Below are 18,019 nucleotides of genomic sequence, written 5' to 3'. Positions count from 1 at the left end.
AACAAAAAAATTTTCACAAACCAATCCCTAGCTAAGCAATCCAGCTGAAGGGAGCCACAATAACAAGCCCATATAAGAACTTAGGAAGACAAGTGGTAACGAGAACCTTATGGTATGATGACCAAAAAAGAAAATAAAAGAAAGCTATGGTCTCATAACCGAAACCAAAAGGTCAACATGCTGATTTAGGTGACATTACGGATTTGTCATTTTGGAACCGAAATCGTTGAAATTTTTGCACACAAACAAAATGTTGGTTACATTTTTTGAGGGCATGCTGGTTCTACTTCCTATAGACGGTAGTATATATACACTTGACTTGGCCTTAGTGCTTACATGTGTCAACAAAATTAAGAACTTGGTAACATGATGATTGTCTTATTGTATAATAAATCCATAGCTCCTAAAAGTAGGCCACAAGCCGTTGTAATATATTGAACAACAACGAGAACAACAACAATAATAAACAATACTGAATTTGGTTGTACAGCATCAAAATTGTTAAAATTTGAAACTTTATTTTTATATTAAAAAATGGGGTAAAAATATTTTATATTTAATTATTTGTAAAAATTATTCTCGTATCAATGTATATATAAAAAATTATTCACCAAAATAACTATTTATATAAAATATATATTAAAATATAAAAATACATATTAACAATGAGTCAAATATATATATAGTAATTAATTTGATGATTGACTTTTAGTGTACATATAGTATTTTGATATTTTATTGACAAAATTTTCCTTAATAAAAGATCATTTTAAATAGATTTTAGATTGTCTACGATATCCCTTAGTCCGACAGGTTAATAACTAATTCGTTGCGGATAGGAGTTCTATTTAAAGGTTTATTGCTGGCTAATAAATTGTTATATACATAAGCCAAGATTTAAATTTTCGACACTTAGTGAAATAGATTAATAAACTAATTATTAAACCAATTCAAATTGATTATTTTAAAATAGATTTAGTAACTTTAATTAAAGAATCAATTTACATACTTTAAAGTCTTGAAAAGCTCTACATATAAACCAAAACCAAAGTTTAAGAAGGAAATTACATATCAATGATAAATGGGGAACATTATCCCTATAATGAGGGGAGGGGCTTGGATGATACAATGAACTGCCGGTGAATTAGAATATAAAATTATAAACTCTTGATTGCATGAATCTTACTATTTTTACTTTTGCATTGAAAGCAACTTTAACAATTGACAATTAACAATGGAAATATATTTGAGGTTGTCTCTATATAAGTTCCCAGAAGCTTGTTTTAGAACTAACTAGTAGCTCCAAATTACATATATTAAGTACAACCGACCATATCATTTCATATTTATCATTCTACCTCAAAGCTCAAGGAATGCATTAACAGATAGATACCAAGCCTTATTTGTGTTCTAATTACAAGGTGAATGGTTCATCTGTTTCTCTTTCTCAGGGATCTTTTTTATTTACCCTTAATTAATTTATTTTCTTTTCAAAATAAATATAGCTTCATCTAGTTGGTTTGCAATGAATGTTTCACAGACACCTTGTTCTCTATGCATGCTAGGAGTTTTCTTCAATTAATTACTGGTCATAAATATTTCTCTATAATTTGAGGCTTGATCTTGGTATGGAAAGAACAATACTAGATGTTATGTGAAATGATCTAATTTTAATTTATGTTTTGAAATAACAGAAGTTAATGATCTCTGCAAGTTGTACTTAGGGAAAAGAAGTAAGAACTTTTAACCATGCTACCTTTTTAATAAAGTTGTAGCAATTTATTTTGCATCTTTCGTTAGTTTTACTGTGATGCCACTTGCTCAATCCTATATAATGTAGACATCCCAGCCCAATGGAATATATAAAATATGTACATATATCATTATTCTTTTAACTTAAAATTAAACAACGTAGGTTGTCAAAGATGGAATGGATAAGAATGTGTTCTTCAACCAGCAATTCCTTCCTCCTCGAAATATGCAAGCTGAATGAAATTGTTTCTGAAATTCTAGTTTTGTTACGTTGTCTTGTGTGCCTTGTAAGATTAATATGGTCACTAAAACTCAACTTTACATTATTCGCAGGTTTATAACATGTTAACCATAACTCTATTCACCGTTAATCCCCAAGTATCTGACCCTACCTGTAGATAATAAAAAAAAATGCAATATTCAATAATCTGATGAGATCTTAAGGTTATAATTTAGTATTTATATATCACTAAACAATTTTAATTTTTATATAAACAAAAATTTTAAACTTCTAATTGAAGATCTTGATTTGGTGATTAAAGACTTTATATATCAACTAAAGGTTCTTGGTTCTTCAACACTCAGCACATTTTTTATATACAGATTCTCTCAATGGTGTGCATATATTTGTTCATTTATTAAGGTGTGATTGTAATACTTCTTAATTTTTGTAGTTTATTTATTGTCTAAAAAAATTACATAAATAAATCAAGAGATTGAGAAAGGAAAAAATTTCTTCAGGAAGATAGCCTACGAAAAAGAACATATGCAAATCATGATTCTGAATTAGTCGCTCTGCCCAACAAAACTCAGAAATATCACAACTAGAGACCACAGAATCATAAACAAAAAATGAAAATGAAAATGAAAATTGAATAATATCTAAAACTGAAATTTTATTTTTCAACTTTGAATAACAGCAACAAATAGGTTTCAAAATTGGTTACCAAAAGATGAATCCACTGTTGACAGGGCATTGAAGAGATTATCAAGCACAAGCTCTCACCAAGAATATGGAAGCTATTGAAGAGCTAAGCAAATATGAGGAGACCATCAAACATTTATTCAAGCTTTTAAACAAAGTTTGCCAAGAAAGAGATGAAGCAAGATACCAACTTCAATCAATACTAAAAAGTTCCCAACCAAGTAACACCTCTTACACAAGCCATCACTTTTCACAATCATCAATGGAAATTACTAAAAAACCATATTTGAGCAACAAAGCATTATTCGCATATTGTTCAAATGAGAAGCTTCCTTCTACTTGTGATTCCTCACATCATGCTAGAACAAAAAAAGAACCAAGCAAGTTGGCATTATTTCCAAACCATGAAAACAGAACCACTACTATAGAAAAGGGTGTTTCAAAATGTGATTTTGATCATAGTGCTTCACTTGTGATTGATGAACTTGTTTTGGGGAAGCCTTTGCCTCAAAAGGGTAGGTTGCTAAGAAGTGTAGCAGAAGCTGGACCTTTGCTTCAGACACTTCTTATTGCTCCTCTTCCGAAGTGGCAAAACCCTCCTCCTTCTCCTCCTTCTTCTTCTTCTTATCCTCCATCTTGCATTGTAAATGATGATAAGGATAATAACAGTGTTGGTGATCAAAGTGTAAGTGTTATTCCAACCTCTTTGAGTTTGGCATTTCCTGGGAATTACAGTGGAGCTTCTTTGCATAATAATGCATCATCAGAGTTTGAGTTACTAGTGAAGAATGAGCCAATTTCATGGGTGGATCATAAGGATTCAAGTATTTTCCACAATAATCATATGTTAATTGGAAAGAAGAGAAAGCTTATATGACCAAAGGTGATCCTATTTGTATGATTTGTATCATAATGTATCATAATTTTCTTAACTCCTTATGTAAAATATAGGTGTTTGCTCTAGTGCATAAAGTTTGGTGCCTAATTTGTGTTTGTGTTTATAGAGACTAGTGTTGGCTAGCTTATGAGTGGCTTCAAAATGTTGTGTATCATGCAAAATTATAAAAGAAATCGGAAAATACATGGATTCACTTTTTCTTTAAATAAGTTGGAGCCTTGGTGAGGTATATTTTGATATCATCAAATCAGATAAAGAAAATAAATAAATTAAAAGAGTTATCAAAATAATTTTGAAGATTATTTGAAAAAGATGATTGAACTCAAGCAGGAGTTACACTAGAGATCATTAAATATAGATAATTCGATTATAAGTCTAACTGAAAATGATTAATGTACTAATACTGGATCAACAAAGAAGTTTAGGAAAACAATAATCCAATATATTAGGTATTATTGAAACAAAAGTTCAATGGATAACCTGGTAAAAGATTTAGGCATTTAGCAGAGGCCAGCAACATCAGAAACAATAAATGATACTACTAATAAATAAAAATAAGAATCTATATTTTTTATATTAATTTTTTTTTAATTTTCTGCAAACATCAATCTTATCTTACAAAGGATGCCCTCAACCTTCCTTTTCAGCACACCACAACCACCACCACAACACTCCACACCCAAACTTCCAACCACCACCGCCGCCGCCTCCGCCGTCGCGCCAGCGACCACTCACTTACCGAACGCAGACAAGTTCGCACTCCTAATCGACAACGTCAAGTCGGTCCACCACCTCCTGGAAATTCACGCTGCCGTCCTCCGCCGTGGCCTGGAGTGCCACCTCCCCATTCTCCCCTTCAAGCTCCAGCGATCGTACTCCTCCCTCGGCCACCTCCACCACTCCCTCTCCGTCTTCAACCTCACTCCAAACCCCACCGTGTTCTCATGGACCGCGATTATCTACGCTCACGCCCACCGTGGTCTCTTCCACCATTCCCTCACCCTCTACTCCCAAATGCTCCAAACCTCCGTGCAACCCAACAACTTCACCTTCTCTTCACTACTCAAAGGGTTACCCCTCGAACCCGCCATGGCCCTCCACTGCCACGTCGTCAAGTTCGGTTTCTGCGACGACTTGTATATCACAACGTGCCTGGTTGACGCTTACGCTCGCGGGGGTGATATTGTTTCCGCGCAGAAGCTGTTCGACGAAATGCCTGAGAGAAGCTTGGTGTCTCTCACAGCTATGATCACTTGCTACGCAAAGCACGGGAAGCTCGCTAAGGCACGGAAGGTGTTTGATGAAATGGAGGAGGAAAGAGATGTGGTTTGTTGGAATGTTATGATTGATGGGTACACTCAGCATGGGTTACCCAATGAGGCTTTGTTGCTGTTTAGGAAGATGCTGGGTGAGAAGAAGAAAAGGAACAGTAAGGTTAGGCCTAATGAGGTTACTGTGTTGGCGGTGTTATCTTCTTGTGGGCAACTTGGTGCACTTGAGTCTGGTAGGTGGGTGCATTCCTACATTGAGAACAATGGGATTGGGGTTAATGTTCAAGTGGGTACTGCTTTGGTTGATATGTATTGTAAATGTGGTAGCTTAGAGGATGCGCGCAAGGTTTTTGATGGGATTTCTTGTAAGGATGTGGTGGCTTGGAACTCCATGATTATGGGGTATGCCATTCATGGGTTTTGCGAAGAGGCTTTTCGGTTGTTTGATGAGATGCGAGGAATGGGAGTTTTGCCAACTGATATTACCTTCATTGCGGTTTTGAGTTCCTGTGGGCATTCTGGTTTGGTTGCCAAAGGATGGGAGGTTTTCGATTTGATGAAGAACAGATATGGGATTGAACCGAAGATTGAACATTATGGGTGTATGGTGAATCTTCTTGGCCGAGCTGGGCACCTTCAAGAGGCCTTTGACCTTGTAAGGGGCATGAAGATTGATCCTGATCCTGTTTTGTGGGGAACTCTTCTTTGGGCTTGTAGGCTTCATAACAATGCTTCACTGGGAGAGGAAGTTGTGGAGTTCCTTGTGAGCCACAACTTGGCAAATTCGGCGACTTATGTACTCCTTTCCAACATGTATGCTGCTGCTGGGAACTGGGAAGGTGTTGCAAATATAAGGTTACTGATGAAACAGTATGGAGTTGAGAAGGAACCTGGTTGTAGCTCAATTGAGGTTAACAACAGGGTACATGAGTTTCTTGCTGGCGATTTAAGACACCCAAAGAGCAAGGAGATATACTTGATGTTGGAGGAGATGAATTGTTGCCTCAAGGCCAAGGGTTATACACCAAAGACAGATATCATTTTGCATGATCTAGCGGAGGAACAAAAGGAGCAGTCCCTGGAAGTTCATAGTGAGAAACTAGCTTTGGCATTTGGACTAATTAGTACTCGTCCAGGAACCCCAATCAAGATTGTGAAGAACCTTAGGGTGTGTTTGGATTGTCATGCTGTGATGAAGATGATGTCTAAGATCACTGGGCGTAAAATTGTAATGAGGGACCGGAATCGTTTCCACCACTTTGAGAATGGTTCATGTTCATGTGGGGATTATTGGTGAACTTAATTCGTTAATCATGAAGTAAAATTCCTTTCATATGGGGAAACTACAACCGGTGTTAAATTTCATTAGTAGATACTGAGATGTATGTTGTATACTATTAACAAATTACTCACACCACTGTTACTCGAACCTCTACCAATCTTGGTTATTAAGATAATGAATTTGTCAAGATCCAAGTGCATTTTCTGTTTGCTACATATCTATATCATCTATATTCCTCTCTGATGTAGTTTTAGCTCTCTAGAACATGACAAGCTCCCTTGACAGTACCAACACCAGCGCCACGATCAACACAAGCACAACTTCGATTAATTATACCACTCCAAACAGTTCAGTTACTGGGGTTAATTCTTCCAAGCTGCTATGGATTCAGTGGAACCTGGAGTTGGTGGTGTACCTAATCGTTTTCTTGGAATTACACCTGCTTATTTGTGGCAAACACAACATCAACATATGGCATTATATGTGGTATGCTATTTAGCAAAATGTGAACATCAGCTTCTAAGAAAGAACCTGCTATGATAGCTTATATTTTGAAGTGATTCAGTTGGTCATGTTTTCCTTGTTGATACATGAAACACTTTTTAGGATATGACAGAATATCGCATGTCCCTCTCACGTGAGGTAGAGGCCCACTTTAAACTGAAATGCGATAGATTGTGCAATGCCTTTGTTTTGGATGACAATGGTAAGTTTGACCAGCATATGACTGATCTTATATAGGCAATTGAGGTTAACTGATAATTTTTTCTGTGATTTGGCATTTGATTTTCTTGCTAGCTGATTTCCTTTTTTCTTGACTCAGATTCTTCATCATCAGGAGTTCAAAGTTCACGTTCTTGGCTTATAGAAAGGTCTGAGCTCATTCAATTACCTTAATCTTAATTGTTTTAGTGGTTGGCAAGTTGTATTGATTTTTACACAAAAACCATTAATTGTTTTTCATTGGATAAAGAAATGTTGTTATAAATTGGACCTACATGTATATCCAAACCCTTGTTTGAATCATATGACATTTAAGTTAGGACATGCTGTTTTTTTTTTTTTTTTTTTTTTTTTTGTATAAACAACCATTTGTACCAATGAAAGATGGGTTTTGTGTGATAAAAATACCAAAGCTCTAATTTTTTGTTGACCTTTTAATAAAATTCCTAAATTACCCTCATCTTTTATCTTCTTCCTCAAATTCCAAACTTTCTCGACTTTCACCACCACCACCACCAACACCTTCCCTGATTATCACTGCCTCCCCTACCCCTCTCCACTGTCACCACCCACCATCAACACCACCAGCACCACCATCATCATCTCTTGCCACCATCATCTCTTTTTTTGTGGGATCAAACAAGCACCCAGAACCTGATCTCAGAGCATCGAAAACCTCAAAGATTCTCACAGGTAAGAAACCAGAACAAGGGCGCAATCATGAGAGACAACAAATTGTTGTACAAAACAAAACTCCAAGTGTTCAACCCTAAATTCATGACTATGTGCTTGATGTAAACCATCTCAGTGGTGATTGTGACAAGATTAGCAAAAGCCAAAGAATAAGCTTGTAAAAGCAGAATAAGTGGCGACATACCCCGGCACCGACGAGGATATGGAGAAAAATGTGAGCTTGGAAGGGCAAGGCTACTGGCGGAAGACAGTGTCCACAAGGGCGACGAGGAGAGGGGTGAGAGATCGGAAGACGATGAAGGTGTCAACATTGGCGTGGCGGAGGAGGTTGGTGTTGGTGAAGATGGCGAGGAAGAAGACGAGTGCGGCCGAGAAGAAATGCTTGGCGGTGTGGATAGTGAAGGGATAGTGGTGGAGGAACCCTAATTTGCCGAGAAGGTAGACTCCGAGAGCGGAAGTGAGGTATTGGAGTGCGGTTAAGAGGCCGGGGTAGTTGAATCGGGTGATGGCGTACTTGATGATGGTGAGGAGACTGGAGCAGAGTGCGTAACCGACCACAAGGAAAGGGGATTATGTGGAGAGGGGGAGGGGAGGCAGTAGTAATCAGGAAGGTGTTGGTGGTGGTGAGGGTTGCGAAAGTTTGGAATTTGGGGAAGAAGATAAAAGGTGGGGGTAATTTGGGAATTTTATTAAAAAATAACAAAAATTTAGGGGTTTTGATACTTTTGTCACGGAACCCATCTTTCATAGGTATTAACGTTAGTTTTTTTATTTGATGGGTACTTTTGCCAGCGTTCGCAAAGTCCATGATACAAATGGTAGTTTAGATATCACACATTTTATGTAATGATTGTGTTAATAGAAATGATCAATGCTCAATATTTGTTTTATCTCTATTTGTTTGAGTAACAAGTATCAATGTTATGCAAGTCTTGGTTTATTTAGCACTACAAAGATGGAGGATTTTTTTCCCCTTAAAAAGTAATCTATTTCATTTAGGTTTCTAGGTGATCGATCACATAGCTTATCTTTGCCATTACTTATGTCTTATGCCAACCAGCACCATTTGAGCTTTGAATGAAATTTCTAATATGAAGTGAGCAACATATCATTAATTTGCTGATTGCATGCTTCAGTATTTGTAAGTTCCATACTGTACATATATCCATGATTACGACTCCACGCTCGTCATATTACTTCTTTTTCCAGGGTCAAGCTGCTGATTGAGGAGAATGAAAGAGCCCACTGATTTATTACTCAGTTTGAGTGGGAAAGCTAGTTTGTAGTTGGGGTTGAATTAAAGGAAGTTCAGCAGGTGGAGAGGGATTATGTCTGGTCAATAGGTGTGTTTTTGGGGAGGAGGAATTCTCAAGTTTTCTGATAGTTGTACACTATACACTGGATTTTCTTTCATTTTTCTACCTTATTTTCTTGCAATTGGATACCAGTTGTAACAACATTATTCTCCATCAGGTCTTAGAGCAGATACTTGGAGTGCTTATCAAACTTGTTAAGGATTTGAAGTTGGATCATCAGCATAAATATGTGAGTGACTGTAATATGATAAATTCCATGATTTGATAGTTAATGCTGTATCTTGATTTTTCCCAATGTGGCAATGTATTTTGTAGGATGAGCTGCAGAAGACATGGCTCTGTAAAAGATGCGAGACCATGAGTGCAAAATTGAGGTTTGATTTTTGATGTGCTCCGTTTACGATGTCGTTATTATCCAATACCAATTTTCTTCCAGGTATTTGCTTTGAAATTATATGATAATAGAAAACCACAGAAGTGATTCATTTGGTAAAAAAGACAATTTGCTGTTTCATTTTCTTGGTAGGGTTCATTTGAAATTCAGTTTTTCTTAGTCTAATTTCCTTATTCGGTCAGTTTTTAAACTTCCACCATTGGCTATTCACCACATCATTTCTTGGATGACTTTTCCAACATTCTTTTTGGTGCTTCCCTGCTGTGACTATTCTGTTAGCCTCTAGTCCACCACTGGTGTGCTCCCATCACCGTACCTTGTTGTTCTGCCACTATTCATTGTGTTTCCACCACTGTCCACCATGAACGGCTCTTTTTGTTGTGTGTTTCCTTGATGACAAACCTCTTGTCGCCTTCATCTACACAGCCAAATCAAGTGGTCGCATTTTGTGCCAGTCACCATTGTGCCTCAATGTGCCTTGGAACCTTCTTGTGTCCTGTTCAACTGCAACAGCATCTGTTGTGCGTGTTGAAACAAAATTAGATAGAATGCTAGGAAGCCAACACTTCTAGGTATAAAGAATAAGGGAGAGGGGGAAGGGGGTTTCGCTAGCATTGGTTCAAATGTAAGGCAAAAATAAAGAAAAACTGTTGAGCACTAACATTTCTCAAAAATTATCTACCAAAATATTGTACATAACATATATTTCAAAACATTAAAGGTTAAAAGATGGCTCATCCTTAAATGCTCCTTGTTAAGTATAGAGTGTTGCACATCTTGTTAATTCATTAAAACTGAACTTTTTATTTATTATATTTTATTTGAATGGTCTGAATTTAAAAAAGTAACCTGTCAATCAGGTTAACCATTTTTTTTTATAAATCTATTTTTTTATAAATTTTAGATTTTTTTTATAAGTTACAGATATTGGACTGAAGTCCAAAAAAAAAAATAATATATAAATATTAAAAGCAACATGTCTGTACAATAACAAAATTACTGGATTTTAAAATTAAAATAAATAATACATGAAAAATAAGTTGAAAATCCATGTACTAAATTTAGAAAAAAAAAAGATATATTAGAATTTTAAAAAAATGATATTAAATATATATTATGTATATAATATTAAAATTTAAATAAATTTTGTTTTGTGTAAAACAAAATTATAATATTAAATATAAATACAATAATAAAAAAATTTGTTATATATATATATAATTTTATTTTGTGTGAAACAAAATTATAACATTAAATATGAAGTGAATATGAAGTGAATGATAAAAAATTTTGTATTATATAAATTTAATTTAAAAAACATATATACAACATAAGAAGCAAACAATTTGAATTATAACTCATTGATAAAGAAAAAATACTCTTAATTATATATTAAATAGAATAATTATTTATTAGAGTCATTTTTATACAAATAAAAATTTTTCTTAGTTTTATATCTGTAATATTTTATACCAATTAGCTTTAAAGTTTAATTATTTTTTGAATAAATTAATAAAAAATGATATAAATAATCATTTAAATATAATTGTATTTTAATTTTTTATTCTATTACGTACACGTCGAGGATAATTTAAAATAAAAGATAATGGACTTATTGTAATTGCCATGTATTTTGTATCGTCATCTAAGAATTATGGCACCTTTATGGAGACAGGGATTCTTCTACAGAATCGATTTTGTATTTGTAATTAGCCAACCAACAGCGACGACAGACAAGCTTCTTCTTCTTTTATGGCGGCGATTTTTCGGGCTTTGAAGGTCATTCATGGCAGAGGTGGAAGGGATTGGATTCAAGAGCGTCAAAATCTGTGGCTAATCAAAACGATAGTGGAAGTACCGCCAGCAAACAAAACAGCGAAGATGCTTGAAGATATCGCATCGACAATAACAGAATAATGGAAGATTCGATCAAGTTTTCTGAGTACTTTTATAGTGCAAAGATCGTCGTGTGTTAAACGAGGGAATTAGTTTTGTTTGTCAGTGTCAATTTGTTTATTCAACCTATGACCAAAAAATAATAATAACAATAATAAATAAATTTAATTTACCTGATAACTTTTGATAATAGGTTAATTTTTAAAGAGTGCTGCACTCTCTACTTTATCTGGAGTGCACTAGCTTTCGCCGTTAAAGATGGCATAAATTGATAACTTTTGATAATAGATTAATTTTTAAAGAGTGCTGCACTCTCTACTTTATCTGGAGTGCACTAGCTTTCGCCGTTAAAGATGGCATAAATTGAAATTTCCAGATTAGCTGGTTTGCCTCGCGTTTCATATTATATTTTGGTTTTATTACTTTAAAGGTCTTTATAATTTCAGTCAATTTTAGTATGCTTTTGGGCTGTTGTATATATTTTGATATTTTGAAAACCTTTTTAGTTTATTGCACTTTTTACTTCTTGTTTGTACATAATCTAGATTTTTATTTTAGTTTTACATACTTTTTATCTTCTTTTATGTTGGCTAGTATATTGTATATATATGGTTTAGTTGTAGTTAATTAGTGCGCAATTTACCTATATAAAATGAATGGAAGAAAATTTTACTCATGCAACAATTCAGAGTTTCGTGTTCTATTAATTTTTTATATAATTTGTGGTAACTTACCACGTCTTAGTGAATTACACATAAACCGTGGTAACATACAACGATTTATGAAGAAGGCTTTATAAACATAAAACATGGTAACATACCACGGTTTATGAATAGGGCTTTGTAAAGATAAACCTTGATAACTTACCATGGTTTATAAGAAAAAAAAATCTATGTATACACGGTGAAAATCATTGTGTTGAAGAGGAGCATTTTCATAATGGCAAGTAAGGATGAGAGTTTCCTAGTGTTAGTACATTGTTCTGGAAAAATTCAAAGATGCAAGAATATTAAACAACTTAACATGAAATTAACATACATAATACAATGAACTCAACAACAACCACCATGAACTCAACATTTAATAATAAACAACTTAAGCATTCGTAATATAATGAACTCAACATCAACAACAAAAAAAGCTCGTAACATCTAAGCATCCCTGGCAGCAGTATGTCCTCGCTGGTCACAGTTCCTCCGCGTATGGTCGGGCTGACGACAGAGTCTACAACGCTTCGGGTGGTTTGGAGCAGTCTGATCCATATTACCCCGGATTCTGGTTGACTTTGGACGTCCATCTCTTGCACGCCTCATATTAGGGTCGGGAATGACAGCGGACCAGCATATGGCGGCTAGAGGCCTTCTAGGATAGGGGGCACAAACCTTTGCTTGTACACGTTGAACACCTCAGTCATATGATACACGTCATGAACATATGACGCCCAATTCAGACGTGAGTGGGCGCAACATGCAATGACGTGACAACATGGGTAATGCAGAGCCTGAAAGTAGCCACACTCGCAAGTGTGATCCCTAAGTGAAACTCGATAGCTACCAAGCGAGAAGTTACCGGTGGGCATCGTCTCAGCCACCGTATACTCGGACTGGTACCTGTCATATAAAGTGACGGTAAAGCATCTCGAGTCTCTCATGTTCCGCTTTATTGCTTTCACCAACAAAATTCATGCCCAGTCCCCATTTGTGCCTCTGCCATTTGTCCTTGGACAACGAATAGCTCAGCAAGCTTTCCATATGTGGACTTAACCAACGAAGTTACCGGGAGGTTCCGAGTACCCTTCAACACAGAATTCACACATTCACTAATGTTAGTTGTCATGTGACCAAATCGTCTCCCGCTATCCTGATGCTGGGTCCACTTGTCATATTCCATCCGATTGGCCCAATCACAAATAGCTGGATTCTCAGTCAACATAATGTCAAACCAGTAATCAAACTCTGCTTTGGTCTTTGCATAGGCAGCATTCACCAACATCCTCCTCGCGTCTTGACCTTTGAAGCTGAGGCTAAAATTCGCTGCCACATGACGAATACAGAACGCTCGAAAAGCACGTGGAGGTAGCCAACCACCATCAGGGGCCTCAAGGGCCGCCTTCATGCCGTTATGCTTGTCGGAGATAAAGAATACCTTCCTGCGGCGTCACATGCTGTCGTAGGTTGGACAAGAAAAAGAACCATGACTCCGCATTTTCTCCCTTTACATGTGCGAATGCTATCGGCAAGATGTTCGAGTTCTTATCTTGCGCTATCGCCAGCAACAAGGTACCTCCATACTTGCCATACAAGTGGGTACTGTCGATGCTCAAGAGGGGCTTGCAATGTCGAAAGGTCTCAATGCAGGGTGAAAATGTCCAAAAAAGATGATGAAAGTAGACTGTAGACTCATCGACCTGATTGATGAGCGGATAATTTGTACACTTTTTGGCATTGTTTTTAGTATGTTTTTGGTATGATCTAGTTAGTTTTTAGTATATTTTTATTAGTTTTTAGTTAAAATTCACTTTTCTGGACTTTACTATGAGTTTGTGTGTTTTTCTGTGATTTCAGGTATTTTCTGGCTGAAATTGAGGGACCTGAGTAAAAATCTGATTCAGAGACCAAAAGGACTGCAGATGCTGTTGGACTCTGACCTCCCTGCACTCGAAGTGGATTTTCTGGAGCTACAGAAGCCCAATTGGCGCGCTCTCAACGGCGTTGGAAAGTAGACATCCTGGGCTTTCCAGCAATATATGATAGTCCATACTTTGCCCAAGATTTGATGGCCCAAACCGGCGTTCAAAGTCACCTCAAGAAATCCCAGCGTTAAACGCTGGAACTGGCACCCAAATGGGAGTTAAACGCCCAAACTGGCACCAAAGCTGGCGTTTAACTCCAAGAAGAGTCTTTGCACGAAAAATGCTTCATTGCTCAGCCCAAGCACACACCAAGTGGGCCCGGAAGTGGATTTTTATGTCATTTACTCATCTTTGTACACCTTAGGCTACTAGTTTTCTATAAGTAGGACCTTGTACTATTGTATTTGACATCTTGGTAGCTATCTTCGTTTTATGCTATCTTAGATCATTGGGAGGCTGGCCATTCGGCCATGCCTAGACCTTATGCTTATGTATTTTCAACGGTGGAGTTTCTACACACCATAGATTAAGGTGTGGAGCTCTGCTGTACCTCGAGTATTAATGCAATTACTATTGTTCTTCTATTCAATTCCGCTTGTTCTTTGTCCAAGATATCACTTGTTCTTCAACTTAATGAAGGTGATGATTGTCACGGATCATCACCATTCTCACTCATGAACAAAGTGACTGACAACCACTCTTGTTCTACAAGCATCTGAGGCTTAGTGAATATCTCTTGGATTCCTGATAACACGATGCATGGTTGATCGCCTGACAACCGAGTGCTCGCCTGACAAACGAGCCAACCATTCCGTGAGATCAGAGTCTTCGTGGTATAGGCGAGAACTGATGGCAGCATTCAAGAGAATCCGGAAGGTCTAACCTTGTCTGTGGTATTCTGAGTAGGATTCAATGACTGAATGACTGTGACATGCTTCAAACTCCTGAGGGCGGGGCGTTAGTGACAGACGCAAAAGAATCACTGGATTCTATTCCGGCCTGATTGAGAACCGACAGATGAATTCCGCTATGCTGTGACAGAGCATATGCAATCGCTTTCACTGAGAGGATGGGAGGTAGCCACTGACAATGGTGAAACCCTTGCTTAAGCTTGCCATGGAAAGGAGTAAGAAGGATTGGATGAAGACAGTAGGAAAGCAGAGAGACGGAAGGGAAGGCATCTTCATGCGCTTATCTGAAGTTCCTACCAATGAATTACATAAGTATCCCTATCTTTACCTTTTACGTTATTTTCGTTCATCATCATATACATTTGAGTTTACCTGACTAAGATTTACAAGATGACCATAGCTTGCTTCAATACTAACAATCTCCGTGGGATCGACCCTTACTCGCGTAAGGTTTATTACTTGGACGACCCAGTGCACTTGCTGGTTAGTTGTGCGAAGTTGTGTAATGCCATGGTATTGAGCTACCACGTTTTTGGAGCCATTACCGGGGATTATGAGAGTTGTGAAAAAGTATTGTTCACAATTTCGCGCACCAGGTTTTTGGCGCCGTTGCCGGGGATTGTTCAAGTTTTGAGCAAGCTTTTGGTAACAATGCCAGGGATTGTTCTAGTTTGGACAACTGACGGTTCATCTTGTTGCTTAGATTAAGTATTTATTTTTTTCGAAATTCTTGAAGATGAATTCTAGAGTTTCATGATGATTTGTTGAAATCTGGCTGGCTGAGAAGCCATGTCTAATATCATTGGACCGAGGTTTCAACTTATCATCACAAGAGCTTGTTGATTTTCATCAATCTTGCTTTTGGAGCAGTGATTTGCTAAGGCTTGGCTGGCCTTTGGCCATGTCTAGTATTTTGGACCGAAGCTTTCTTTGAAAGCTTGGCTGGCTGTGAAGTCATGTCTAATTCCTGGACCGGAGTCTTAGACTAGCATTGCACTGATTCCTGGAATTCTCATTAAGAATTTTGATACCTTTTCCCACTTAATTTTCGAAAAAAATCCAAAAAAATTTTACAAAATCATAAAAACCAAAAATATTTGATGTTTCTTGCTTAAGTCTAGTGTCTCATCTTAAGTTTGGTGTCAATTGCATGCATTCATTCATGTGTCTTAAGGATCTTCAAGTACTTCTTGATGATTTCTTACTCTGATCTTTGAATTCTTTTGGCTTGAGTGTCTATGTGTCTCATATAGTGTCAGTAGTATACAAACTGCTAAGTTTGGTGTCTTGCATGCATTGTTATTTCATTCTTGTTGCATTTTGATTATTAAAAATCCAAAAATATTTTTAATTTGTGTCTTTTCAAGCCAATAATACAAAGAATTGAAGATTCAGAACATACTGCAGAGGAATTATACAGAAAAAGCTGAGCATTCAAAAATGCCCAGTGAAGAAGACAGACTGGCGTTTAAACGCCAGCCAGGGTACCTGGTTGGGCGTTTAACGCCCAAAGAGGTAGCATTTTGGGCGTTAAACGCCAGAATGTATACCATTCTGGGCGTTTAACGCCAGGATGGTGCTAGGGGGAAGATTTTGTTTTCAAAATCAATTTTTTTCAAGTTTTCAAAGTTTTTCAAAACCAAATCTTTTTCAAATCATATCTTTTCAATCAAATGTTTTCAAAATCAATTTCTTTCCTTTTTCAAAGATACTTCCTAACAATTAATGATTTGATTGAACATCTCAAATTTGTTACCTTTTCTGTTGAGAAAGGTTTAATGTTTGAATCATATCTTTTCTTGTTAGGCAAGTCACTAATTTTTCAAAATCAAATCTTTTAAAATTGTTTTCAAAACATATCTTTTAAAATTGTTTTCAAATCATATCTTCTCAATCACATCTCTTTAAAACTAATCATATCTTCTTAACCTCATCTTTTTCAAAATAGTTTTCAATCAAATCTTTTTGAATTCTAATTTCAAATCCTTTTTCAAAAATCACTTGATTTCTTTCTTACTTTTATTTTCGAAAATCAATTAAGTGTTTTTCAAAATGTTTTCAAAATCTTTTTAATTGAATTTTCGAAAATCTTCTTCCTCTCCTCCCACATCCTTCTATTTATGGAGTACTACTCCTTCTTAATGCACAATTCGAACTCTATCTAATCAAGTTCGAATTCTTCTACTTCTTTTCTTCCATTTTTCTTTTCCTCTGACACTTCAAGGAATCTCTATACTGTGACATAGAGGATTCCACATTTTCTTTTTTTCTTCTCTTTCATATGAGCAGGAGCAGAGACAAAGGCATTCTTGTTGAAGCTGACCCTGAACCTGAGAGAACCTTGAAGCGAAAGCTAAGAGAAGCCAAAGCACAACTCTCTTTAGAGGACCTGACCGAATTCTTCAAGGAAGAAGAACACATGGCAGCCGAAAACAACAACAATGCCAACAATGCAAGGAAGGTGCTGGGTGACTTCACTGCACCTACTCCTGATTTCTATGGGAGAAGCATCTCTATCCCTGCCATTGGAGCAAACAACTTTGAGCTTAAGCCTCAATTAGTTTCTCTAATGCAACAGAATTGCAAGTTCCATGGACTTCCAATGGAAGATCCTCATCAGTTTTTAGCTGAGTTCTTGCAAATCTGTGACACAGTCAAGACTAATGGGGTTGACCCTGAGGTCTATAGACTGATGCTATTCCCTTTTGCTGTAAGAGACAGAGCTAGAATATGGTTGGATTCTCAACCTAAGGAAAGCCTGGACTCTTGGGAAAAGCTAGTCAATGCCTTCTTGGCAAAGTTCTTTCCACCTCAAAGATGGAGTAAGCTTAGAGTGGAAGTCCAAACCTTCAGACAGAAGGATGGAGAATCCCTCTATGAAGCTTGGGAAAGATACAAACAATTAATCAGAAGATGTCCCTCAGACATGCTTTCTGAATGGAGCATCATAGGTATTTTCTATGATGGTCTCTCTGAACTATCCAAGATGTCTTTGGATAGCTCTGCTGGAGGATCTCTTCATCTGAAGAAGACGCCTACAGAGGCTCAGGAACTAATTGAAATGGTTGCAAATAACCAATTCATGTACACTTCTGAAAGGAATCCTGTGAACAATGGGACAAGTCAGAAGAAAGGAGTTCTTGAGATTGACACTCTGAATGCCATACTGGCTCAGAACAAAATATTGACTCAACAAGTCAATTTGATTTCTCAAAGTCTGTCTGGAATGCAAAATGCACCTGGCAGTACTAAGGAAGCTTCATCTGAGGAAGAAGCTTATGATCCTGAGAATCCTTCAATGGAAGAGGTGAATTACCTAGGAGAAC

General features: G+C 36.8%; 2 protein-coding genes, 1 long non-coding RNA gene, 1 other non-coding gene and 1 pseudogene across 6 annotated transcripts; 3 read left to right on the top strand and 2 right to left on the bottom strand.

Annotated features, from left to right (window-relative positions):
* Nucleotides 1–1,316: 1,316 nt before the first annotated feature.
* Nucleotides 1,317–3,743, top strand: LOC130962292 (uncharacterized). Of its 3 annotated transcripts, XM_057888495.1 has the most exons (3): nucleotides 1,317–1,421; nucleotides 1,695–1,733; nucleotides 2,725–3,743. In XM_057888495.1, exon 3 carries the CDS (start codon nucleotides 2,766–2,768, stop codon nucleotides 3,552–3,554), a length of 789 nt encoding a protein of 262 aa, XP_057744478.1. In that variant the 5' UTR covers nucleotides 1,317–1,421; nucleotides 1,695–1,733; nucleotides 2,725–2,765; the 3' UTR covers nucleotides 3,555–3,743. The 3 variants fall into 3 exon arrangements, with proteins under 3 accessions (XP_057744478.1, XP_057744477.1, XP_057744475.1); XM_057888494.1 differs by lacking the exon at nucleotides 1,695–1,733; XM_057888492.1 differs by lacking the exon at nucleotides 1,695–1,733 and having other exon boundaries at nucleotides 2,673–3,743.
* Nucleotides 3,744–4,163: 420 nt separating this feature from the next.
* Nucleotides 4,164–6,461, top strand: LOC130960184 (pentatricopeptide repeat-containing protein ELI1, chloroplastic). The gene has a single exon (XM_057885509.1). It carries the CDS (start codon nucleotides 4,200–4,202, stop codon nucleotides 6,141–6,143), a length of 1,944 nt encoding a protein of 647 aa, XP_057741492.1. The 5' UTR covers nucleotides 4,164–4,199; the 3' UTR covers nucleotides 6,144–6,461.
* A 952-nt stretch (nucleotides 6,462–7,413) lies between these two features.
* On the bottom strand, nucleotides 7,414–8,105 carry LOC130962792 (GDP-fucose transporter 1-like; annotated as a pseudogene).
* Nucleotides 8,106–8,793: 688 nt separating this feature from the next.
* Nucleotides 8,794–11,556, top strand: LOC130960185 (uncharacterized). Its single transcript, XR_009079028.1, has 4 exons — nucleotides 8,794–8,887; nucleotides 9,018–9,089; nucleotides 9,176–9,234; nucleotides 10,930–11,556. It is a non-coding gene; the product is annotated as an uncharacterized LOC130960185 (long non-coding RNA).
* A 5,961-nt stretch (nucleotides 11,557–17,517) lies between these two features.
* LOC130964406 (small nucleolar RNA R71) lies at nucleotides 17,518–17,625 on the bottom strand. The gene has a single exon (XR_009080502.1). It is a non-coding gene; the product is annotated as a small nucleolar RNA R71 (small nucleolar RNA).
* Nucleotides 17,626–18,019: the final 394 nt, after the last annotated feature.

The sequence above is a fragment of the Arachis stenosperma genome, chromosome 2, assembly GCF_014773155.1.
Source record: "Arachis stenosperma cultivar V10309 chromosome 2, arast.V10309.gnm1.PFL2, whole genome shotgun sequence".
NCBI lineage: Eukaryota > Viridiplantae > Streptophyta > Magnoliopsida > Fabales > Fabaceae > Arachis > Arachis stenosperma.
Note: the sequence above shows the minus strand (reverse complement) of the source record. Positions and strands in the feature narration are given on the sequence as shown.

What these genes read in the sequence shown, in the direction of transcription:
- LOC130962292 (XM_057888494.1), top strand. Translation starts at nt 2,766, where the DNA reads ATGGAAGCTATTGAAGAGCTAAGCAAATATGAGGAGACCATCAAACAT.
- LOC130960184 (XM_057885509.1), top strand. Translation starts at nt 4,200, where the DNA reads ATGCCCTCAACCTTCCTTTTCAGCACACCACAACCACCACCACAACAC.